Source organism: Sparus aurata, chromosome 1, assembly GCF_900880675.1.
Source record: "Sparus aurata chromosome 1, fSpaAur1.1, whole genome shotgun sequence".
NCBI lineage: Eukaryota > Metazoa > Chordata > Actinopteri > Spariformes > Sparidae > Sparus > Sparus aurata.
The window spans coordinates 40,283,075-40,308,640 of record NC_044187.1 but is presented as its reverse complement, the minus strand read 5'-3'; the positions used below and the strand labels follow the sequence as shown (position 1 = coordinate 40,308,640).

The 25,566-nt window shown below is 39.3% G+C and overlaps 2 protein-coding genes across 3 annotated transcripts; one reads left to right on the top strand and one right to left on the bottom strand.

Annotated features, from left to right (window-relative positions):
* Positions 1-991: 991 nt before the first annotated feature.
* Positions 992-9,932, bottom strand: LOC115583995 (uncharacterized). 2 transcript variants are annotated; one of them, XM_030421306.1, is made up of 7 exons: positions 9,685-9,930; positions 9,340-9,486; positions 6,568-6,649; positions 6,340-6,450; positions 4,368-4,424; positions 2,515-2,679; positions 992-1,571 (listed from the first exon to the last, which is right to left on the bottom strand). In XM_030421306.1, exons 3-7 carry the CDS (start codon positions 6,643-6,645, stop codon positions 1,464-1,466), a joined length of 519 nt encoding a protein of 172 aa, XP_030277166.1. In that variant the 5' UTR covers positions 6,646-6,649; positions 9,340-9,486; positions 9,685-9,930; the 3' UTR covers positions 992-1,463. The 2 variants fall into 2 exon arrangements, with proteins under 2 accessions (XP_030277166.1, XP_030277157.1); XM_030421297.1 differs by lacking the exon at positions 9,340-9,486 and having other exon boundaries at positions 9,685-9,932.
* tmem176 (transmembrane protein 176) lies at positions 9,925-18,581 on the top strand. The gene is made up of 7 exons (XM_030421286.1): positions 9,925-10,057; positions 11,441-11,569; positions 12,872-12,982; positions 13,123-13,179; positions 14,346-14,492; positions 16,002-16,118; positions 17,120-18,581. The coding sequence occupies exons 2-7, from the start codon at positions 11,444-11,446 to the stop codon at positions 17,177-17,179; spliced, it is 618 nt and encodes a 205-aa protein (XP_030277146.1). The 5' UTR covers positions 9,925-10,057; positions 11,441-11,443; the 3' UTR covers positions 17,180-18,581.
* The last annotated feature ends 6,985 nt before the right edge of the window (positions 18,582-25,566 follow it).

Genomic DNA, 25,566 nt, shown 5'->3' with positions numbered 1-25,566 from the left:
ACCCCCTATATCGCAGGGTAATGGTTGGGTCCTGTGCTCAGCTGATATAAGGGGAACCCCTATGTGACGGGAATGTTCCATCTACCGCTGCCAGTGTGCCTTCAACACTCCTTTCACTGGCAAAATATCTGTCTCCATCCTCTGCTGGAGGAGCCGAATTCTGCTGCTTTCTTTGTCTTTAGAAACGACGACCACTGAGTCACAGCTGGCAAAATTAATGGATTTAGAGATTAGGTCCAGTTAGAGTAAAAACATGGACTGGAGACAGGTTTATCCGTTTTTACTCTATCTGGACCTAATCTCTAAATCCATTAATTTCGCCAGCTGTGACACAGTGGTCGTCGTGTCAGCAGAAGATGAATTGATTCTAATTTAGACATATTGTATTTTGGAAAGAATCCATTCTGCATAAATAATTAAAGTAGACTTTATTAATAAAAGCAGGTTTAGTGTTATGTTGAGCTTGTAGCAGCAGCAGTATTTCGTTTTGTAGGTAATTGCTATTACTATTCACATTATAATGAGGTGTAAAGGAGCAATTTGGGGTTCAGTATCTTGCACTAGGGGACACTTCAACATGCAGCTCACCTCAGCCCGGAGCTGGGATTTGAACCAGCAACCTTCCGATCACTAGCCGACCTGCTTAACCCGCTGATTTACAGCCTACTGGCACAACACAGTAGAGCACGTAACACTACCAAGGCCCAAAAGTCCCCTTCAATTCAATCAGGCCTAATCCAATATCAAATATTATATTGTATTGTATTATATATTATATAAAAAAAATAATATTTAAATTCAAATTAAAGAAAGTGAGAAAAAAAAACTGGATCTGTGCAGTTAAATGAATCCTAACCAAAATTTGACAGGGTCTAATCTGGACCGAGACCCAGAATGGAAATCAGTCATGGAAGCTCAGTAGTTACTGTGTAATCCTGCTGACAAACCAAACAACCAACACCACAGGTAAAGAAAATCATAAAATAAATGCTAATGTCAATATATATATTTGTTTAATACAGTATACTTTGTAATAGTGATACATTGGGCAAGAGTTAATCATAATCACACAACAAAAACAAACTATGTTAATTAGATAAAAAAACAATTATTTTTTAATTTAGACACTTTACAGTGTACAAATCAACATGTCAGTGCTCTTTGGTTGGCACACTCTCTTTAAATGACTAAATCAGTTTGTTAAATCCATTAATTTTCTATGTATTTCTAGTGACAATATTGCATCACTTGCTTATCCACCATTTAATTCATATCATTTTGTTACACCTATGATGATCTTATTTTCCATCTGCACTACTGTTGTTGACGTCTGGACCTAATTTAAATCTCACCTCATAACAGACATTTGAAAAAAGTTTGAGTGATAAACAAGTTTTTTACAGTTCTTCTGCTGATGAGAATGATTTAACATGTTTGGCATGTGTGTTCCATGTGTGTGTGAATTAGTCTGTTTTGAGTGCTTTGAGGGCAGAGAAAGACATGAGGGAGTGCATGACCACAGCCCCAATGTTATAGAGCAGAAGCAGCAGTGTCACACTCCAGCAATAGGCCTACAGGAGAGAAAAAAATATATACATAAACAATAAACTCACTTATTATTCAACTAGATCAACATCTACAGTCTCTACAATAATGTACATCACATAATCTACACTGAGAGGGAAACTATTCCTCATGTATTATGTCACAAATCTATTGGTGCGGCAATCTCACACTGTATCACTAGGTGCTGTATCATAAGCAACTAGACTTGTTTCAGTTTCTTGAAGACGTTTCACATCTAATCGAAGAGGCTTCTTCAGTTCAACTAACTGGAGGGTTTTGCAGGGTTTTAAACTCTGTTTGGGTGTTCCAGGGCCAGCCTGAGGCATAAGCGAACTAAGCAGCTGCTTCTGGATTGGGGCCCCCAAGTGAGACAAATGAATTCATTAATTAATAATTCAAGACAAGATAAACAAGGAAATCACATCTACAAAATTAAGAATTTTCCGGGCGAGGACTCCCAGACCCCCCTTCCTCCATTTGCACCCACTTTCATTCAAATAAGATAGGGGGGTCCTTATGCATCTTTGCCCAGGGGGGCAGTAGCTCATAATCCATCACTGTATTAATACAATTCATAATGTAACATTATAGTGTGACATTTGTGTCAATAATTGTCAAGCACAGGTGACTCCGTGGTGGTGGGAGGGGGGCCCCAAATCAAATTCTGCACAGGGCCCACAACAGGCTTGGGCCGGTACTAGGTTACTTAAGGGCACATGTGAGCTCTGAGTTTCAGAGTCTTTAGGGCCACTTGTGGGTCATTGGTCAAACTGGCCTAGATTTACCATGACCTGGATGACTGAGAACCTTCATCAACATCTTGTACTGTATCTATATCTGCTTATCATGTTCACAATGCCTTCAACATCCTCTTCTATTTATTCTTCTCTTATCTGTTTTTTTTTATTTGTCTTCACTCAAGAAATTTACTGAGAGCAACATACTTACTGTCAGGGCTTCCCCAGGACAGTCATAAGGTGACCGTCTGTAGTGATCAGGAAGGGGCATCACACACGGCTCTTTGTGTAAAATGCTGAGGTTGTAGCAGTACAGGCAGAAGGCAAGCATTGTTCCCAACAGGCCAACCACATTACTATATGCGCAACCTTGAAGCTGTGGAGGGGGCAGACAAGATCCATCATTGAACAATTCTCCATATTAGACCAGCAATTTTATTATTACAAATATTTATTTCAGGGATGTGCTGCATGACCATCAGGAACATTAAAACCCTTCAAATCTGCAGTGTTCAGACTAAATGCTTATTCTTACAGAGGAAATACACAGGGGAGAACAGTTCTATTTTTTGAAATGCTGATAGGATCAAAATCCCCTATCAGAATCAGCATTCCTTTATTGTCCCACAAATGGGGAAAGTTGTTTGCCACAGCAGCCAAAGGACAGAATCTTACAAAAAAAAACAAAAAGACAACAACAATGGTAAACAAATAAATAATACAATTAAAAAGGTAAAGGTAAGAAATAGAATAGACTTGTATGTACAACATGATATTGTACAAAATTATCATGTAATTATAAACAGTGTGGCAGTAAACTTTTATTTACAAATACAAATAATAAATATAATATAAAAATAATATAAAAAAAATAATAAAACAAGCGGCAATCCGCGGGTTCTAGCCCCTTTTGCCCCAAATCGGCCACCCTGACCCTCATCCCCCGCAGTCGATGACATTGGCCGCCGTGTTCCTCAAAGATCTGTGCAACACATAGCCATGATAAGGCCCAGATTTCCCCAAACTGGGTTTTCAGCTACATGCAAATGGCATTTATAGCGCCCTCTATAGGTTGAGCTCAACATGCTCTGTTAGGCAGATTCCCAGTCCTGTTTTGAACCTACCCACCAAGTGTTGTAATGATAGGACAAAGGGTGTGGGAGTTATGGCCTCATGGCTCATTTATAGTTGAAATTTGTCTTTTCATCCCCCGAAGCCGTATACCAAATTTGGTGTTGATAGAGTCAATCTTTCAAAAGTTCTATTCATTTTACTGTTTTTGACGTCATGCAAATTAGCAAAAAAACTGTAAAAGCGGCTTTCGTGGTGCAGAGACTTTTTTTTAGAGGACTATCAGGAGGACGTGTATGAAAAATTTCAAGTCAATTGCACTTATGGCTTTACGGGGAAAGCCTTTCGAAGTTCACACCCTATGTTATAGCACCCCCATCCGACGGATTGGGATCAAATTTTTGGAGCAGCTTCTGGACGTCATTTATACTCAGCGTACCAAGTTTCGTGCCTCTGGGTCCTTCCAGCTCGCCATAAATTAATAAAACGCAAACAATGATGGTTAATGACGAATAGGCATTAATAGGCACCTGCCATGTTGGGGACCAACACAGGTGTTTCAATTTGAGTTCTGTTTCTGATTGGCGCAGAACTAATTAATTAGTTTGAAACACCTGTGGGTCCCCAACATGGCAGGTGTAGGACTACATTTGAAACTCATAGATTAATTTAACTGTTTTTCACATTATGCTAATTAGCCCAAAATCTAAGTAGAGCACATGGAGCTGGACTTGTGTGTCAAATTTCAAGTCAATCAGACTTACCGTGTGAGGGGCGTGGCCTTCCCAAAAACGCATTTTCAAGCCTTAGTTACAGCGCCACCATCTGGCTGACTGGGCTCATATTTTACTAAAAGTTGATGCACATCATTTCCAATCATTGGGCCAAGTTTCAAGTTTCTGGCCCAGCTCATTCCAACCCCTTCGGGGTTAGAACCCTAAATATGGGTATACAAAAAAATTGCCTTTAGATCGGCATGTTATGTGAAAATACCAGTAATCTGCTGGGGTTCCTCTCACTGGCCATGGTGAATGATCCTCCTGCCACAATCTGCAACACACACACACACACACACACACACAAACACACAAAATTGGGCTGGTACCTTGGAGACTCCAGGGGAGAATAATAACCACTCTGTGTTATCAGAGTACATAACATAAAGCAGAAAACTTTGTACCGGTATTTCATGATTTTTTATATAATGTGTGTTTGCTAAGATACGCACAGTGGGGTCCAAAGGTAACCATATTGAAAATCTCTAATTTTGTCACATAAACCTAGAAATAATCAGACGTTTGAGGCATTTAGAATGTAAATGAAAGTGTCAGAAGACAGATCGTCATCGACAGCAGCTTTGTCAGCCACACTAAAGATACCAGTGCATTTAAATCTAATATGCTACACAGAAATTGGATCAGTTGTATCCAAAGCACGACGAGGCGGAGCCAAAGTGAGCACACCATCTGGAGATCAATACATTAAGCTCAGAAAATAGAGAAGCAGCTTCATCACTGGGCCTCCTCTGGAGTTGGGCACCTGCACAGAATTGAGTCCACCCTGAACAAGGAGCAAAAAAACTGTCATGGACCTTGGTCATAACAGTACTACCTGAAAGACGACTTTTGTATAGTATATGTAAAGTTTGTTTAGATTTAGACACCTCAAACAACTTAAGGCTAGGAAGATACCTGCCTACAGTTCAGTCTTGGAGTAAATCTATTCTTTGTAGGTAAGGCCAGTCTCTGTTGCTGTTTCAAACCGTTTTATTCAGTATAATTCTAGGCCTGTAGAAGCACTGCTTATAAGTTTAATAACTCTGCATCAATACAGCGCTGTCACTCAACCTGTTTTGAAGTCCTTTATTTTCAGTCAAAGTCTAGCAGTCATAAAACAGCAGGTATGCTGTACACATATAATTTCTTCAGTACTTTTGTACACACTTATCAAACGATCCGTTTTACAGTAAACACGTCTACAGAGAGACTCCACTTCTCATCAGCAACACAGCTGTGGGGGTGGACAGCATCACCAAGTTCCTGGGGGTGCATATCACAGACAACTTCACCTGGTCTGTGAACACTGCAGCACTGGTCAAGTAGGCACAGCAGTGCTGCACTTCCTTGTGAAGGATGAGAAGAGCCCTCCTGCCCCCACCCATCCTCACTACATACTACAAGAGCACCATAGAGAGTATCCTGACCAGCTGCATCTCCATATGGTGTGGACGCTGCAAAGCCTCTGACTGGAAGAATGTGAGGAGAGTCGTGAGGACAGCAGAGAATATCATTGGGACTTCTCTCCCCTCCATTAAGGACATGGCTCCCAAGTGCTGCATGTCCCGAGCTGGGAATATTATCAGAGACACCATGGACTGTTTTCCGTGCTGGCCTCTGGAAAGAGGTTCTGCAGCATTCAGTGCAGGACAACAAGGCTCTGTAACAGCTTTTCCCCCATGCCATCAGACAGCTGAACTCTCAGTGACAACTGCTACCTTAAAATATTTGCACTACCTAATCTCAAAAATGTCACTTTCCCTAATCTACATTTAGTATGTTTCTGTTTTTGATAATTATTTTCTTGATATACTTTCATATTTTAATTCTATGCTGAGCCCCTGAAACGAAATTTCTTTTTATGTTCATTTGTTGTACACTGAATGACAATAAAGTCTGTCTAAGTCTTAGTCTAAGTCTAAGCAAAGTCTTACAGTGCTTAGATTCTTTCCAGCTTCTGATATGACATTCTTATCATTGGACTTGTACCTCTAGCCTTCTGTATCTATGTTTTTTCATAATGAATCAGTAAAGTGCAACTTCTTTGTATCTCAAGTCTGCATTTGGGCTCATTCCCTGTTACCCTGATCACACCAGCTGACACATTCATGATTTATAAAACAACAGTTGAAACATGCTGAATTACCAATAGCCAGACTAAGAATTACAGTGAGTCAGTAGGTACATACTACAATCCCCATGGCAAGTGGAAGTATGTAGAGTTTTGGCAGACTTTTGTTGGAGTCAGCGAGCAGGACAGACAATAGCACCTGGAACAGCCCCAACAGGATGGTCACCACCTACACACACGGACGCAGATTTAGAATTACCCTTGACTGAATGATAATGGCTGGTTAATTGCACTTTAAAATCATATAAACTGACTGCACTCAGACTGAGTGATGTCCTGATCTCACCGCAGCAGTTTCATGGTCAAACCAGGCAGCGAAGCGATGTGACCTGGGTCCAACTGCTGACACCCCCTCAGAGGACATGTTACTGCAAAACATGAGAGTGAAAGTCAGAAACAACAGCAGGACTCATCTGAAATGACAAAGGGTCCTCCACATACCTGGTGTTCAAATCAAGCACATACCACTCTTGCTTACACACAAACAATACCTTGTAAATTTCCCAGCACTACCACCAGCCATGTGAACTCTGCTGGACACAAACTCAGTCCAGCAGCTGCAAAACTCAGGTAATGACAAACTGTGTGTTAGTGCGACCGGGGCCTGCGGGAAACCCTGGCGCAACATGAAAACAAAGTGTTTGCTGCCTTTTCAAATGCTTTTTTAAAGATTTATTTGACTTAGAAAAACAGCATTCTCATTTACTGGCGTAGAGAGAGGGAGGAGATGCCTAGTTAGAAGACCGCAATTCAAATACACAGGGTACATAGGATATAGAGTCCATAAACTACAGAGTACATTTTACACACATATGGGGTAACAAAGAAATAGCTGCCATAAAACCAAGTAGTGTGTGTGTTGTATTATGCAAGTGCATTCACTCGTGTGTGTTTCTGTTGCAAATCAGTTTGAACAGGAAGAAGGAAGGGATTCAGGAACAGAAAACAGAATGAGGTAGTGAAAGAAAGAAGGGGGGGGGGGGAAGAGAGAGAGTTTTAGTCCATCAAAACCACATGTATGAATCCTCTTAGGAGAGACAAGAATGCTGTGGATGAGAAGCAGATGTGGTAAAATGAGGAGGAGGGCAGGGATACTCAAACAGGGGGTACTGGTGAGGAGCAGTGAGGGGAACATTTTGTCCAGTGATCTAAAAAGAGTCACATCCTCTTTTGATATTTTGAAAGTGGCATTTGAAGATTTTCTTGGGATTTAGAAGTGGACCTTCATGTCCTTAACAAACTAAAACCATTTTACCCTGTCAAGTGAGAGCATGCAGTACATGCAAAAGAAGGCATGCTAGCCAATTGTTCTTGTGTCACAAAGCAGCAGAATTTGTTTGAAACGTAGTTATACATTTTCTGTTTGGTACAGAAGGGTATAGACAGGCTGCATATGATTATTAACTGGCTACAGACACAGGTATAAACAGGGTACATACAGGATACAGGATGCACAGGATATATACAGGCAGGGACGTGCACATGATTATAGAGGGGCAAAGTCAGAAAAGGGCAGTATGTGCGCATGCGGTTTTTTAAGGCCTTAATAACACAACATGTAGATTAATTAGCTGTGCGGGGCACCGTTTAGCTCAGTTGATAGAGCACGCGTCCCATGTGCCGAGGCTCTGCAGCGGATCCGGGTTCAACTCCCGGCCTGGGTCCCCTTGCTGCGTGTCACTCCCCCTCTCTCTCACCCTGTTTCCTGTCATATCTTCAGCTGTTCTATCAATAAAGCCATAAAAGGCCAACAAAAAATAAATAAAAAACTTCTTAGCTGTGTATCCTGTGTAGCTGTGAGTTATTTGCAATGGCTATTTCTTTTGTGTCAACAAATAATTGTCAAAATTAGTTTATTCACATCATCATAATACTGAGGTTTGGAAAACATGCAATTCAGCTGCGGTTCTTAAAAAGCAATAAAACACTGGTTTATTATTAGGCTATTTATTGGAGGGCAAGTGCAAACTAGAAATAAAGGCTACACATCTAAACATGTGACAGTACCAAGAAATGGCTCCAGTGACTGTTAGTAGGAACAACAATGTTTACAACAGCAAAGTCTCAGTGAACTCAATATCTGGAAGAAGTTTAAGATTTGTGGCAGATAAACAGCCGACGCAGACAGCTGTCAGATTAGATTATTAACTCTCATTAACAAGCAGTTATCTTAACAAGGATAAATGGACACTCTTCTGAAATATGACTCATATTTAAGCACGTTAAATAAGTGGAAGGCGACTTCTTAGCCCCCACAAGGAAGTTATGTTAATGGATTTATAACTCACAAAGGTTCAAGTCGCTCCACTGTCACGTCTCATTTACGTGCATGGTGGAGTTCACGATGAGGCAGCGGCTTCTCTCTCTTTGTCTTAAAAATAAGAGCTTTACATTGCACCCCATTGGAGTTTAGAACTGGGTTCTTAGCGGGGGGCTTTTAATTTGAAAGTAGCGACAGTTCGGAGAGAAAAAGAGAGCGGAGCCGCAGCGGACAGAGAAGCTTTAGGCTCAACACACACACACACACACACACACACACACACCATATTACTACGAAATGCTTACGGTGGATAACAGTGGCGTTTTTCGCCGTTTTTTGACATCCCTTTGCACAACAGGAATGTATTTGTACATTAAAAAACACACAAAAAGGGCACTTTTTAATGGGAGGTAAAAAGGGCAGGGGCTCAAGCACCCTTTGGGCCTTATGCCTGTATACAGGGTACATACAATTATAAACAGGGTACATCTAGGCACACAAAGTGCACAGGTATAGAGAGATATCGGTATAAGAAGAGTACATATGGTATAGACTTGGTCCATAAGGTTATAGAGCAGGCAGAGCAGACAGAGGTTATACAGGTAGCTCAGAGTAGGCTACAGACAAGATGAATAGGGTTACAGCCACAAACGTGGTGCATGCCAAAATAGACGGAGAGATGTTTTTTTCTTATTCAGGTTTTGTGGTGTAACTAAATCACATGTATTATTCAATGACTGAATACACTATAATATGTATTATGAGTATGTATAGGCAAATACTTTAATATACACTTACATGAAACTGAAAGTCCAAAAAACAATCAAGAATTGGACCTGGCTGGCAGCAAAGATAAGAAGAGTCTGCTGGTGTCTACACACAATATTCCATCCAGTTTTTTCAATTCCTCCAGCACAGTTTGGGTCGACCAGCTTTGTGGCATTACTAAAAACGGACATACTCCATTATGTTCTCATCTGATGATGAATAAGGTGAAATTTGGCACCTTAAAATTACAGTGTTGTAGTGCGTCTTGCAAAAAAAGATCTAAAAACGTGACTTTGTGATTCCTACGGGACTATTGGTTACTCTGAGTAACATAAGAAGCGTCTGTATTGCCATATAAAGTAGTGGGTTACTTACCACGACTACAGGTTGAGATGAGATTCCTGAGATGTTTCTAGAAGATACCAACACGGTTTGAATGCCACACCAAAAAAACACTCTTTCCTCCAGTCTTGTCCTTAAAATTAACTTATAACGGAGAAAGATTTCCACAAAAACATGATTTTTGGAACTGAAACTGGGAAAGGAAGGGGGGGAGGAGCTCTGCTGGACCTCATCCAAAGAACAATCGTTCTCTCTCTCTCTCGCCCGCTCTTCAATAACACATCTCTACACGCACCCGTCTGTAAAAAAGAGAAGTCAGGGAGGCGCATTAAAACTCTGGAGTGGTCACAAGAAGTCCAAATTTGTAAAGGAGGACACACTTATTAACCTCGACAGAGAGCAAAAGGTAGGAATGAGACACTTTGCGCTTTCTACTGTGAAGACAACAGCCTGAACTTGTGTTGTTACCGTCAGTGAGAGAGGCCTTACGATCTGTTCATCATGTAGAATCGACTGAAGATGGTTAGATAACAGACTACGTCAACGCACAGGCGCACCATAGAATGTTTTCCACACACCTTGGGCTTCAACGGTCCAAGTCATATCAGCTACAACATTACGCAATACCTCTAGTCAGTTTGTGCATAACGCGTGCGTAAACCACCAACCAGAATGATCGCAACACTCGCAAACTTTACAAGATAATAGCAGCTGTGTTAAGCTGTGAGAGGATTCAAGTTGGACCCATCCCATTCAGTTTACATATCGATGCAGAGGGAAACACGTTGCCAGCAGAAATATATAATGAGACGAGTTTTTTTTTTCCGGTTGAAATGGTCTTTGTTTTTATGTTCAGAAGCCGAAGCAGCAACACAACACAATTTCCATAAACGGACAAGAATATGTCATGCATTATGTTTCACAACTGTGACAACATGCTGTTAGCTGTGGGTAGAGTCCAGCGGACAGGGACCATACTTTGCTGTAAAACCACAATTCCACATCATGTGTATTTAACTTTTTTTGATGGCCAGTTTCAAACTGTATACAGTTCACTTTTGTTGATGCATTGTTGGCAGTCTTTCGGGCACTTCTGAAGATGAAGTCACTTAACAGACAGTTTAAACTTGATTGCCTTAATAGCTCATTAATGACAAACGGCGGAAGCAGGGAACTAATGGTTTCCTGCAAAAGTATATTTTAAAAAATTCAGAAAAATTCAGAAAAACAAGGCAACATGGTTTGCAAATTGATAAGCATTAATGTGAAGTACACATGGTTTTTACTTAACAGGCTAATTTTTAGAGTGTCAAACATTGAATTAAAAAATCTCCCAAATCTGCACTAAGCTTGTGTGTTTCAGCTGGCTTTTTTGGATAATAAAAATGTGTTCTCGAATATCTAAGTTGCTAGTCAAAGTATTGTATTGAGTATTACTATATATTGGTACATGTTTGGAGAAGCTGTTATATGATGCTTTTTTAGAAGTGACCTTACCAACCAAGTCATCCTCCTTGATGCAATGCCCCCACCTGGACTGTAATTACTGGAAGGTAGGCGTCTAACTAATGGACCATATAACCTGGGAACAAGTGTACAGTATAGTGAACTCTAATGAGTGGCATTGTTGCGGGCATGCTTCATGTAGGTCAGCCAGTTCTAGGGCCCTGGTATTATACATGCATGGTTTGCCTGAATGAGTACTAGGATATATTTCAAAGGATAATAGTTACACCATTATGTGTCCATGTCTGTCAGCAGTTTAAATTAGCTCTGCTGTCCTCTGCAGGTGATGGCAGTGGCAGTCTCCAGGGATCTTACGGTTCAGGTGCTGGAGGATGTGAATGCTGCCAAACTGACTGACAGACAGCAGGCTCTGCGCACTGCCATCCAGAGAGGAGAGCCCAAATGTCTGGGGGTGAGTCCAGAACTCTGTCTGTCTGGAAGTCTCTCTTGGTTTGTGTGTGTGTGTGTGTGTGTGTGTGTATGTGTGTGTAATTACATTACTGACACAGAAACTCAGATTTGTAGAGATGATGAGTGGATGTTTAGGGACAGATTGGCATATTTAAAGAGAAGTCCAGGGTTTTGATAGATACACTTAAGCTTAGCACAAAGACGGGAAGCAGTGGTGACCTCCAGGGTCTAAGGATAGAGGGGGTCACATGCTGTATAGATTGTATTAAGTGTAAGATTAAGATTGGCGTTATTTGATTTCATTTATACCACAAATTCACTTGTTACAATAGTAGTAGTAATAGGAAAACAAGATATTTCCAAAAAACAATAAGATGTTTAGATAACAGACAAAGTGAGTGTACAGTGATTGTTCAGGTAGTGCTTGAGATAAACAGTCTGATGACTGTGGAGATGAATGGTCTTCATCCACTGCACATCCTGTCTGCCATGTCATGCATTTGGGTCATGTGGACCAAGTGGCTATCCTCATAAAACATCTGTAAAGTGGATTTGTTTGAGCTGAATGTTTGAGCTTCACTGTGTAGAACAATGTATGTATGTTTGACACTAGAAGGCTGTCTACACATTACTATTTATTCTTTCTCTGAGCTCATTAAAAATCTGAGATTGATAATATTACTTAAGTTTAGAAACCATCTGGTCCAATATGCAGCATACACATGTTCCATTCCACTGCAATGAAACATAGAATGGACTTTACAGTCAATGAAGAGATATACTGTGTCTAGCAGTTCCATGTGTAAGATGAAGTAATGTGGTTATTATACTCTTTTTCTGCAAAAACACCCAAACCCACATCAGAAACACACAAAAGAATTCTTGTGTGCCTTCATCAGAACAGTTTCCTTTGTCTTAGAATGGATGAATTTACTAGAACTTTTAAGAAATGCCAGAAAGAATTTGGTGTATTTTTTAACTGTGAACTCAGGCAGAACCTCAGGACATTTTGTTATTTGAATTCAATAAGACGTACATGGATGTTTTAGATTTTTTAAAAAGGGGGTTATTAAATCATAACAGAGGACACTAAAGTAAACGTGACAGAGAGACAGATAAATATATTATCAATTGCACATGAACAACAAAAGTAGCTTGAAGACAACATCGAGTACATTAATTTTGTTGAGGAAGTACACCTGCAGAACGTCATGGTCATGGAAAAATGGCCACTTTGAGATCAATGGGTGTGTGTGTGCGTGCGTATGTGTGTGTGTGTGTGTGTGTGTGTGTGTGTTATCAGGTGAGTCAGGTGATGCTGGGGCTGATGGTCATGTCCTACTCTATTCCCCTCCACTTCACTGAGATCACTGAGGTGGTCAGGCTGGGAGTTCCCTGGTGGAGTGGGCTGACGGTGAGTCTTTGTTTTTGTGTGTGTGTTTTCTACTGATATCATGTGTTCTGTTACTAGAAATAAACATTTTAATTGAAAGTCTTGAACATCTGTTCCTCTGTGCTGCTGACTTCCTGTGTCCTGGCTGTGTGTGCTCCCAGTTTATCACAGCTGGAGTGGTCGCTATCATCTTGGACAAAAACTGCACCATGAAGATTGTGAGTCTATAGAATACGCATACACACATATGCAGCTAGACAGTGTGTGTATGGAGTTGCATAGCAGTGATGTGTTTTTATAGGCTTACCTGAAAGTTAGCATCTCCCTGGTTCCCTCTACAAAACTCAAAAAGTCTGTGGGATTTTAAATTTGATTTTGGATACATTCAGAAAATAATGTGTGTCAAACAAGTTTATGTTACTGACACGTTTTGTTAAAGATTAAAAAAAGTTAAAGATTATCTTCACAGATGAACATCACTTTGTGGTTTTTGAAGTCTGAATTAAATCTCTAGCAGGTATAGGCTAATGTTACACTATAAACAGAAGACATCACGATCACATGACATAAACATCACCACCACTGAGCGTCTTATTACACAATTAATATACAGGTTTTTCTGTAAACTGATCAAGTTTTAAAGTCAGAGTTAGAATCATTTGCAAGTTATGAGACTCCGTGTTCACTGTGATGACGTTCAATGTCCCCGACAGTAAGAGCTTTATGATTAAATACTGGGACATTTAATGGTGTATTTTATGTCATAGAACAAAATGGGAAAATGTCTTCAGCCTGTGGTAACAACACACCTTATTTCAGACATTTAATTGAAAAAACAATTCAAAAAACCCACTGGCTTTCTGACAGGGGAAACAGAAGTGCAAAAATGCTAACAGATATTAGGATTACAGACTACACCACTCTATATGCATGCTTGTATATACTCTTTTACTCAGTCACAGCTGTATTTATTTCATCCATTCCTCTTTCCCATCTTTTTTCATGTAAGTGCTACTCCATGAGTGACATTTTCATGAGGAGAAAACCTTAAAGCTATGTTTTTGTATATTTTGGGTGACCTTAAAGGTCAAACTTTACTCTACTGCTTTACTCTGTTACATAGAGAAAAAGTGACATTTGCTTTAAGCAAACTGAAACTACTCTTAATGTATTGACCCATTGCAGCTGGTTGAGATCAGTGGTTGACACCACAAGCAAGTGGTTGTCAGGAAAAGTAAGGAAGCCAAATTGCAATATTCAACACACACACAAAGGTCTGTCCAGAAAACTGAGCTGTGCCACTGCAACTGCATTAATATACTACATCTACTCTTCTGCCTCCTGTCAGAAATGAAATGTGTGTGTTTTTTTGTTTTTTTTTTAGCTGTGGGTGTGTTTGATAGTAAGTGTGGTGTCCACTGGGCTGTCAGTGATTGCTGTGATCATCTACTCTGTGGACATGGACAAGAATCCTGAGGTGCCCTGCATCAAGACGATGTATGACCAGTGTAACGAGGATCACTACGCCTCGGTTGGTATCAGCTGTATATCTTGTCACCATGCTACCATGACAGACAACATAGCTAAAAGCTTAAAAAACGTAAAGTGTTACATGTGTCTTGGGGTGGTGTGAGTGTTGTTGCAGTGCAGTTGTTGACCTAATGGTGGTGCTTCTTTGGCTTAATAGTAATTGTTCAGTCAGCGAGCAGGTGGTCTTGTGTTTTGTTGCTCTCTACTACAGCTTACTGCTCTCTGACTTCAATAATAATTATGAAGAGAAATACTTATGCTCAGCTTTATTTTGAGGCTGTTTTCATCCTCATCAGCCCCTTTGACATTTACATTTGCATTTAGCAGATGCTTTGGTGTAACCCCCCTCCTCCGTGACCTCCATTTGCTTCCTGGTGTGGCCCACAGTCGATTCAAGACGATGGTGCTGGTCTTCAAGGCCATCAACAGAACGGCACCTGTCTACCTCATCTAAAAGTCAAAAGTAACTTAGAGGTCATATGATCTGCAAAAAAGGAAAGTTTTAAGTCCTTTTTTAAAACATTTAACAGTCTGTGGTGCCCTCAGGTAATCAGGGAGGCTGTTCCACAGACGAGGGGCGGCAGAACAAAATGCCTGGTCCCCTAAGGTGAGGAACTTAGGAACCACCAGGGGGGGTGGAGACGGTGTAAGTTAGTGGCGCGGAGGGATCGAGATGAGGTTTGTGGTGTTAGCAGTTCTTTGAGCTAGGAGGGGGTGTTGCCATGGACGCACTGGTGAGTGAGAAGGAAGACCTTGTAGTCGATCCTGGCAGAGATGGGAAACCAAGTGAATGGAGGATGGGTGTGATGTGTTCATACTTTTACACTCTCATCAGGATCCTAGCAGCACTGTTTTGCACATACTGGAGCCTTTGGATGCTCTTGCTAGGGGTTCCAATCAGTAGTGCGGTTCGTTCCACACTAGTGTACTAGTGTCTCAAACTCTTTTCACACATGCACTGTAACTGTGGATTTATCCAGCAATGGTGAACAATGGTCAAGACCTGACCATTCCAGCTCCCTAGTCCTCAGTCTGGTTGATTCACAAGTGTGACTACAGCAGACAATTGTCTGTAGTGAATTCACAGAGAGCAAGTGAGTGTGTCAGCGATGTGTATAAGTGAAAAAAGCTTCAGTCTCCTTCACTCTTGTTGAGCTGGGACAAAGACTTTTTTTATTTTTTATTTTTCAAATAGCAAATCCCGTATAGTGTATATTTGTGGTGGTAAAACGCTTGTGAAGAAGTTTGAAGCTGAAGTAGAAAATGAACTGGGCTGGGCCTGGTGTGGCTGTCAGTCAAACATAGTAACTCAGGATGGTCTGAGCAAAACTATGTTGAGGGTGTGGTGGAGTGCCAAGATGGCTTCAGTGAAATAAAATAAACCTCACTGCACACCACTGTGACAGACATTTACAAGTAACTGGGAAATGATTGAGAAATTTGAATGTGCTTCTATCATAGCTAATGTACATGTTAACGCAAGTGCTGTGTGTGATGTCTTTTCCAACAGAGGGTGAGCAGAGGAGTGAAGTCATCTCTCCTTCTCTTCACTCTGGCCCAGACAGTCATCTCTGCTGTTCTCTGCTTCCTTCTCTTCAAACAGAGACGCAGCTTTGGACAATACTCTGTAAGACTGCAACACTTACTGTTGAGTAGCAAAGACATGGATTGCACATGCTCATTGTACTGTAAAACAAATAGCACTAATCAAACATTGTGGTCAGGATTTGATTTTCAATTTTGGTTGATTTATCTGTCTGTATTTAGTTGGTCAACATGTTGTTTTCCTTCATATGTTTACATGGTGTGACATGACAAATATTCCCTCTGTGTTGTGGAAGAATTTTCTGTAAGTATCTAACCCTGATTCAGTCTGTCTTAATGAGCCTTCCTGTCCTGGGCCATGTACATTCTGGTATGAATGTTTTCAATCACTTGTCTGTAAAAGTTTTGTTCTACCTGAATGGAGATGTGTGATCACCATGACAGGTTCTCTGTGATGGAATTAGTACCAGTTTGATAATGCTCAATTCATATATGAAACATGCCAAAGGATTTATGTAACTGCCTTGTGGCCATTACTTTGGTGGGCTGGGAGTATGACCTCATGGTTCAGAAAATTGCACCACTTTACTTTTATGTAGCCTTTGAAACAAGGAAAAGACAACACTTGTGAAATAACATGATAAAACTACATCCAAAATCTAAGACAATATATAGCCTCATATCACAATAACAAGATATATTATGTTTATTGCCCAGCCTTACGATGAGGTAAATAAAGGAACAGTTCACCCAAAAAATTAAAATTCAGCCATTGCCCACTCACTCACTGATGGAAACTTCTGGAGCTACACAGCCGAACAGTGTTGCAGCAAGATGAGCATATTAAAAACAAGTCGCCAGCTTCTTCAGTTGTTTTAAAGAACTCTGCAAAGCTGTTTTCCTGTGAAAAATGTTGTCAGATAATTACAGAATATTTTTTGGGGGGGATGAACTTTTCCTTTAATATAAGCCGTTCTTTCAGTTTACCTGAATGCATCTTAAGAACCTGACAACCTTCTGATATGATAAGGAGAGTCAGAGGTCCAAAACATGTTCTGAGATTCTCTTTCTGTTTTTCTGCAGTCTCTCAATCCAGCTACTCCATCAAGCCCGACAACACTCATCCCTCCTGACATGGACTGATCAGTGGACCAGTTGTCATTGAGGTGGTGGTAACTGATGACATGTTATTCAGATTGAATGTATCTGTCTACTTGTATCTATGACTTATCCAGTGTTCTACCTGACCTGTCACCAGCTGAGGAACTTCTACTTTCAAGTTGTTTGTATGAATGTCTGTCTGACCTGAATATTAGATCAATGGTAGACTTCAGCCTAATGATTCAAACCTTCAATGAACAGAGAGCTGTAATAAAAGAAAATAAGAAATGAATGAATGGAAAAAAATAACTCTAATGGATTAGCATAATGGTTTGATATGACATGATTAAAGGAGGTAAAAGAACGAGAAATTCTAATACATGAATAGATAAACAAATTGTTCTTTCCTTTGGTAAAACCATCACAATACACTTTTGTGGCCATTAAATGTGAAATGCATCCTGATGGTCTGGGTGGTACAGGATGCACAGCGCAAAAGTGGTGCCATTTTTGGTGGCTGCGGGCTCACAGAGCACCTATAGGCACAGATGGAGACAAATCTGTTATACAGATAAACAATTGATTACATAGTATTCCCTGATTTATAAAAAAAATACATTACAATCTGCCTGGTAAAACATCAGTATAATCATTATTCAATTCTTAAACCACTGGAAGGTCTTCTTTTATGAACCACTTCTGTATAAAATAAATTGTCCAGACTTTGACTCCCAGATGAACGACCTCAGATTGTTGAACTTGTATGTAGAAAAACTGATTTTCAGCTCCACTTTGTGTGCAGCTACAGTAAACTGTCACTGCTCCTCAATCCAAGAGAGTTTGATAATTTGGTCTTGTTTTAAACAAGTCAAAGTCTAGTCTACCGTCAGCTCCAGAATCTGTGGACAACATGTAAAAGATTGTTCACTCACCGCCCTCATGAACAATTAAGCAGATTGACTGTTACTGGAGCCTCTTCTAAATATTGACCTGAATGAGAGAAATAATTATACAAACAGTTATTTTGTGTCTTTTCTTTATTTGTACTTCTATCTGCCAGGGTTTTACTAATTGATCATAAATTACACTGCAGTGCAGAGAGAGAGTTTATGTGAAGAGGAAGCCTCTCTTCACATGCTCTGCTGTACACCATACAGACACTGAGCCCTCTGACTTCTCTCCTGTTAATTGATTTGAAAATGTTTCTGCGGTCTTCTGTTTGTGTTTTTTCTTCTTTCAGTTTTGGAACAGATGTGAATAAGGCACTTAATATACTTTATTAACATATGCACTGTTTTTCTTTATCCAGAATTTTGACACTGTTATAGGAGATGTGTTCATCCAGTTTGTAATAACTCTCTGATATAGTTTTGTTTGTTTTCTACGAAATAAAAAAAAATCACATGTACATATGTATGAATTAAAGCCGTGGTCCAATCAGGTACATTTTGTATCATACATTATCTGTAAGCATATGGGTTTATGGGAGTGAGCTGTCACATGTTTCAGAGCTGTATGGAACAAACGGAAACATCAGATGACAACCTGTGTATGTTTTAAAAGTCATCAAAATTCAATCAAATGAAGACACGTAGTTCACAAGCGCTTTTTTGTTTGACTTACATCCGTGTAAATTACTTTCTTGACCCCTAATGACAAAAAAAAGGAAATATTAGTCTAGTATTCTACTAGTTTGATAGATTTCTGCTGAAACAGTGTGTAACGCAAGGACTGACTGCATTATTGTGATTGCACCATCCAAATTCCTGCAAGGACTGCAGATAATTTGATGACACAGCAACGGCCCTGTCTGTGGTTTTAGATGGTACTGTTGGTCCATTGGTCTGAAATATCTCAACAGCAGTTACCAGAGAGTACTACATTCCTACTGACACAACACCATTACAACATATAATGTTGTTGGGTCCATTATGTTGAGGTTTGAGAGAAAACCTGTTGTTCTACTGTTTCTACTCTCTCTCTCTCTCTTTGCCTCTCTCTCCTTGCCTCGTCCCTCTGACGACCCCCTCTTCCTGTCTGTCCACAGAGCTTTCTTTCGCTCTCTTGCTGAAAAGTTGGGGTGTCTGCATGAAAATAGCTCGGTGCTTTGTTCTGCTGATTGTCATCAATATGCTTGCAGAAAAAAGAGTCAGTATGACTAAGTATCACAGGAAGCAGTACAACAAAAACACACAGGAGCGTGTGTAGGAGCAGGACATTTCTTGACTACCTGTTGTACACAGAATAAAAAGCTTATCTCTAATTTAATCATTTTGGAATGATTACCTGTGTTCACAGGTGCATGCAGCTGGTGTCATCAATGTAGCAGTTGGAATTAATCACATATTATTTGGCAGAGAGGTGAAATGTTAAGAGAGAAAAAGGTCAGAAATAAAAACTTGGAAAAGAGAACCAGGTGGTCCACTATGCCCCTTTCACACTGACTACCACACAGATGGACAGTGACTGGAAACATAAAGGGCTTTGTGATTTAATGTCACTATTATATTTCTTGAATAACCTTAAAGTTACTAATACTGTTTTTATTTGGGAGGGAGCATAGCAAATAGCAAACTATTACATTTGAACGTCAGCTGACTCTTTTGACCTACCCATTGTGTGTGTGCGTGCGTGCGTGCGAGTGTGAGAGAGAGAGAGAGATAGAGAGTAGAGAAAGAAAAAGACTGCAGAATAAAACAATATCTTTCAAGATTGATAAAAAACAACATCATTTTATTCAATCCTGTTGTTTCCATATTAACCGTATAGGCCTGATGCAGAAGAAATTACAACAACATACATTAAGTTGTAAGAGAGAAAAAAACAGTGTGATATAACAACATTAAAACAAGCTGCTGTTGAGAAGGTTATAAAGTGTTTTGAGAAGTACAGTGTATGTTTAAGAATTGATCAAAATACAATCAAATGAAGCCACACAGCTCACAAACGCTTTATTGTTTGACTTACTTCTGTGTAATTACTTTCACTTACTTGATTGACCCCTAATGACAAGTTGAAAAGAATTTTTTTTATATATATGTGTATATATATATATATATATATATATATATATATATATATATATATATATATATATATATATACATATGCAGTATGTATTTGAAAAATTATAGGGTAGTTGTAAAGGTGGTGGCAGTAGATCTAGGCCTGAGATTTTTTGTAGTCTTCCTGAGGTATGAGACAGATGATAATTGGTTTTGGAATGTATTCTTTTATACAGAACATTGTACAGTATTCTACCAGTTTGAGTGATTTCTGCCGAAACATTGTGTAACGCAAGGACTGACTGCATTCTTGTGATTTCACCATCCAAATTCCTGCAAGGACTGCAGATAAGCTGATAACACAGCAAAGGCCCTGTCTGTGGTTTTAGATGGTACTGTTGGTCTGTTGGTCTGAAATATCTCAACAACAGTAGCCAGAGACTACTACATTCCTACTGACACCACACTCACAAGAGATGACATTGTTACAAACACACTGTGACCTGGGTGTTGGTTTGCTTTTCTGATTAATCAGTGAAACATTGTGGACTAAAATACAAACATTGAGGCAACTCAGCAAATACACTACAGAGAAACACAAACTGCGAACTTTGTCCTATACAGGCTGAAACTTTAGAAGAAATCTTTGTGACTTGTTTACTCAGATGGTTGAGGCCATTACATTAACTTCAGCTGAACTTTCTCATATATTACAGTGGATTTTTTTTTTTTTCATCTGGATATGTACAGCCAGCTGGGAAACATGTTGCTGCAGTGCCACAAACACTGTGTGACAATGTTAACACATTTCTATGTTCACTGTGTGTAGTCTTGTATTCATCTGCAACTGACTGGAAATCTAGACTATCATACGTCTAACTTTCTTTCTTCTTGTTTTTGACAAACATGCTGATCAACCTGAACTCAGATAGAGGAATAAATAAATTAGGGCCTAAACATGCATACAGCAATGAATAAGCACTTCAGTTTATTGGTCGATTCTGCCACCTACTGTGAAAGTGTAAACCTTAGCAGCAATGCTTCCACCGCCTCTGGCTTCAGTCTTACTGTTCTCGCCCTGAAAGATACAAGTTAGAGAAGCCCCTCACTGCAGTATGCAACTAGGGGCACTGCTCAATGTGTCACTTGTGTCAAACACTGCTGTCAAATTTAACAACCTACCTGTCAATACAAAACATGTTTATTATTATTATTATTATTATTATTATTATTCATGAGCATGCTTTTAGTATACTTCTTTTAAACTAGAAATAACAGACTATGCTTTCATTTTACTCTTTATGTACTTCAGAGGTATACTGAGCAATCTAAACTGCTCCACAAGACACATTTTCAACCACACACACACAAAAACTTCCCAAAGTGGTGCTCACAAGACTCTCATAGTTCTACCATATCACTATTTGAGTGATAGCTGTTACTATTGGTGGGCGGATTTATCCAAATATCAATAGTATCGATACAGAGGTGAGTATTGGTATTGGATCGATACTAGCGTGATGAGATCGATATTTTTGTTGTAGTTTTTCTTCTATAAATTCAGCAAATCACTCTTATTTCTTCACAGAGTTTGTGTGAGCGCAGCGCTCCTCTTCACTTCTCTCACTCCGCTCACTCAGGTTCACTGTAACTGGAACTCAAAAATACATACTTATATTGATATAGAGCCTACCTCAAACCTGAAGTTTGAATATGGCAGAATATAAAAACCCCTTTGTGTATCTGTTGAAGGAACATCAGTATTTCTATTTAGGCTACATGGAGATAGGTTATAGATTTAATTAGGTTAAGTATAATTTTCTTATTTGGCTAAAATCTTTGTCCTGTGTTTTATCGTTATCATAATCATGATCAGGAATTTTCAAGTGAAAAGTATCAGTATCGGTATCGGTATTGGTATCGGCAATACTGGCCCTGTAAATACTTGGTATCAGATCGATACCAACATTTTTTTTGCAGAGAGAAGCATGATAATGTGAGGTGAGCCTCAGCTGAAATCACTATTACATCAACTCTCACAGTCCGTCACCAGAACCAACCTGGTTACCATTACCTTGGCAACCGAGATCAACTGGGCCAACAGAGTGACAGATTTATCAATGAGTCAGTGTAATACAAAAACACACACACACACACACACACACACACACACACACCCAACATTTTAACTATATTTAACTATTATCTTTAATTTATTTAATCCAGGAACTTCATTCAAATATTTAAATGTTCCCAATCATCGATATATTAAGATTTATTGAATTTCTCAGTCTGATTCAGAGTATTTGACTCAACATCTCTTCATACTCCATCAGCTGCTTTGAAACATAAATTCAAGTCAGCATTGCAGCTTTTCTCAAAGCTCATATTCTATTTTTAAAGCCTTCATTCTCACCCAACTATTAGGAAGCTTCATTAACTTCAGATGAGATTTCAAATAAATTAAAGGCACCAATTCAGTTTGGCTTTATTTATTTTTTTAACAAATCCTACATTATTTCACAGTTTTTATATATTCTAGACATTATTCAAAGTTTTCACAGCCAGCAATCCGCATCAGAAGTTCTTCAGAACTTGCCTTCTCTAGTTATACTTTGTTACTTGGTTTATACTGACAACTATACACTAAAGTCTGAATACTGTATATTAATATATTATATACTCATTAACTTCAAGTCTACTTTAAGTACAGTTAAAGGCATGTTTCAAGCAAAACAAAAACAAAAAACACTCAAAACAGATTGTACTTAACAAACCAAATGGGCTTGAAGTATATAACTAGTAAACTAACAGTATACTTATATGTTAAGTAAGCGATAATGTATACAGGGTTCGCACACATTTTTCAAGGTCAAATTCAAGCACTTTTCAAGCACTTTTAAGGGTCATTTTCAAACTTTTCCAGTACCTTATTGCTGGGGTAAAATACATATCTACAGGAAAATATATACTCATGATTTTTTTTTTCATTTTTTATCACAATTATATACATTGTATTATGCTGTAGACATCTAAAATGATGTTTCATAATAGCATAAACTTTAGAAATTAAAGGAGAACTCAAAGTTTTATCCAAAAGAAGGGAAGCCACTTGGCGGTCTTCAGGCACACTTGCACCGAGACAAGGAGAGACCTGAGAACACCCTGTAATTTTCTTTTTTGCCATAAACTTTTTCAAGCTGTTCACTTATTCATCAAAGTTTATTAATACTGAACATGTCATCAGTCCAAATTGCATCAAATTCACCTTCTCCTCAGCCATCCTTCTCTATTGATACCAGGCTGCATGTGTGATGATACACACACACACACTGATTTTATTTCTCCTTGTACTAAGCAAACTATCCAGTCTGATCCCAATTTTGCCAAGACACAGAGTTATGATGTCAAGCACTTTCAAGCACTTAAACTAAAATCCAAGCACTTTTCAGACCTTAAAAATGCAACATTGAAATTCAAGCACTTTCAAGGATTTCAAGCACCCGTACGAACCCTGTGTATAGACATTACCCTAACCCTAACCACCGTTCTATACATCAGGGGTCTTCAAAGTTTTTCAAGCCAAGAACCCCCAAACTGATGGAGAGATGGAGCCGGGACCCCGTACTATATATACAGTATAAAATTATTATTATATTAAACTGTATAAACGTACCTTGTTATTGTGCATTCAGTACTAAGCTGTTTAAATAATACACAGGTTAATTTATACATGTTTGCAAGCCTCCGCCATCCACAACATAACCAATGCCAGTATCAGCACTGTCTGTCATTTGCATGATAAGCATGCATATACATGCTACTCATATTGACATTACTATCTTTAACATAAATGTGGAAATGAAATTGAGCCACTGCCAAACATAAACATACCTGTTATCTTACAGACAGCACTGAGCTGTTAAAATAATGGATTCATGTTTTATTTTTAGTGTAAATCCAAACCTCTGATAATTATCTGTATCAGATCCTACACTTAACAGCGGCCGGTGCAGCTTCGATTTTTGCGAGTGTTCATGTTTATGTGTATTTAAAGACATTTGAATTTGTGGGGTAAAAAATATTTAAAAAAATATTTTAAAAATGTCTCATCAACTGAAAGTTCACGACCCCCCTGCAGTACCTCTGCAGACCCCCTAGGGGTCTTGGACCCCCTGTTGAAGACCTCTGCTATACATTATCCTGCTTATTACATGGTTACTTGCCAACATGAAAGAAACTTGATTTATTTGTTACCGTTCATAGTGTTTTTGAGCAGAGAAATATAGTTCGCCAAACTGACGCCGTTTCGCTTATCCCTCTTCGCTGCTTTCCTCTTTTTTTCTTTTCTTGACTGGTGACGACAACTCAGCCTTTTGCCAAGAGTTGAAAACACCGTATTCCACAAGAATATTAAAGTTAATGTGAAACTAGTCCATACTAGTGGCCTAGGAGTACGTTTTTTCTGATATGAAGTAGACTACAGATCAGCTGATGTCGCTTAGTGACCAAAGACGCTGGGGTGAAAAGTGACCGGACTACTTGCGGAGCGAAGATTTTAGAGCGCCGAGCATACGAAATACGTCAATCAGAGGCAAAAAGGCCACTTTCCTTGACAATGGTCAAATATGCTCAGCAGCGGTCAATTATACGAAAATAATTGCCCGAACGTTCGGAAGGCTACATTCAAGTGAATGGAGCATTCTATAGCATAAAGAAGAGCCGTGTAATAACTTGTGTTATTACACGGCTCTTCTTAGCGCTGTAGAATGCTCTATAGCATTAAGAAGAGCAGTGTAATAACTTTGACTTTAATAAAATAAGTTAAAATGTATCTCACCAGTGTTTTCTAAACCTGGATGATACTGAGAGACCTGAGAGCAGCTGTTCTCTATGATGCTGTTCTCAGACTCATCCAAGTGACACATACAATTATACAGTAGATGTATTAAAACAGCCTCACATGAAGGAAAACTAGAGGGCACAAAAAGTTGACTGGCACCATGCCTTCTAATGCTACTCTCCCTGTAGAAGCAGAGACGATCCGTACAGAAAGATCTAAATAATGACCAAAGAGTCAAAAACACAGTGGCGTATCCAGGACATTTTAACTGAGGTGGCCAAGATGGGACACAAAGCTAGTGTGGGGTGGCCATGGCAAAGCGAAGTTTGATGCCATGTATGCAGCTGACTGCGGTAGAGATTTAAAGAATAGATTGTCTATGTTTAAGTGTGGGGTTTGCTGTGTATTAGCAAATGAATAGCATACACATTGGGCAAAATTGGACCATCCCTTTTTAATTAAATCATGTATGAGAGTACACAACAACTTCAGGTAACTGTTGCATCAGTTTTAGTTAGAAGTATTTTCTGGCCATATTTGTGCTTTTCAGAGCGAAATACGGTGTATTTTGCCAGTTATAG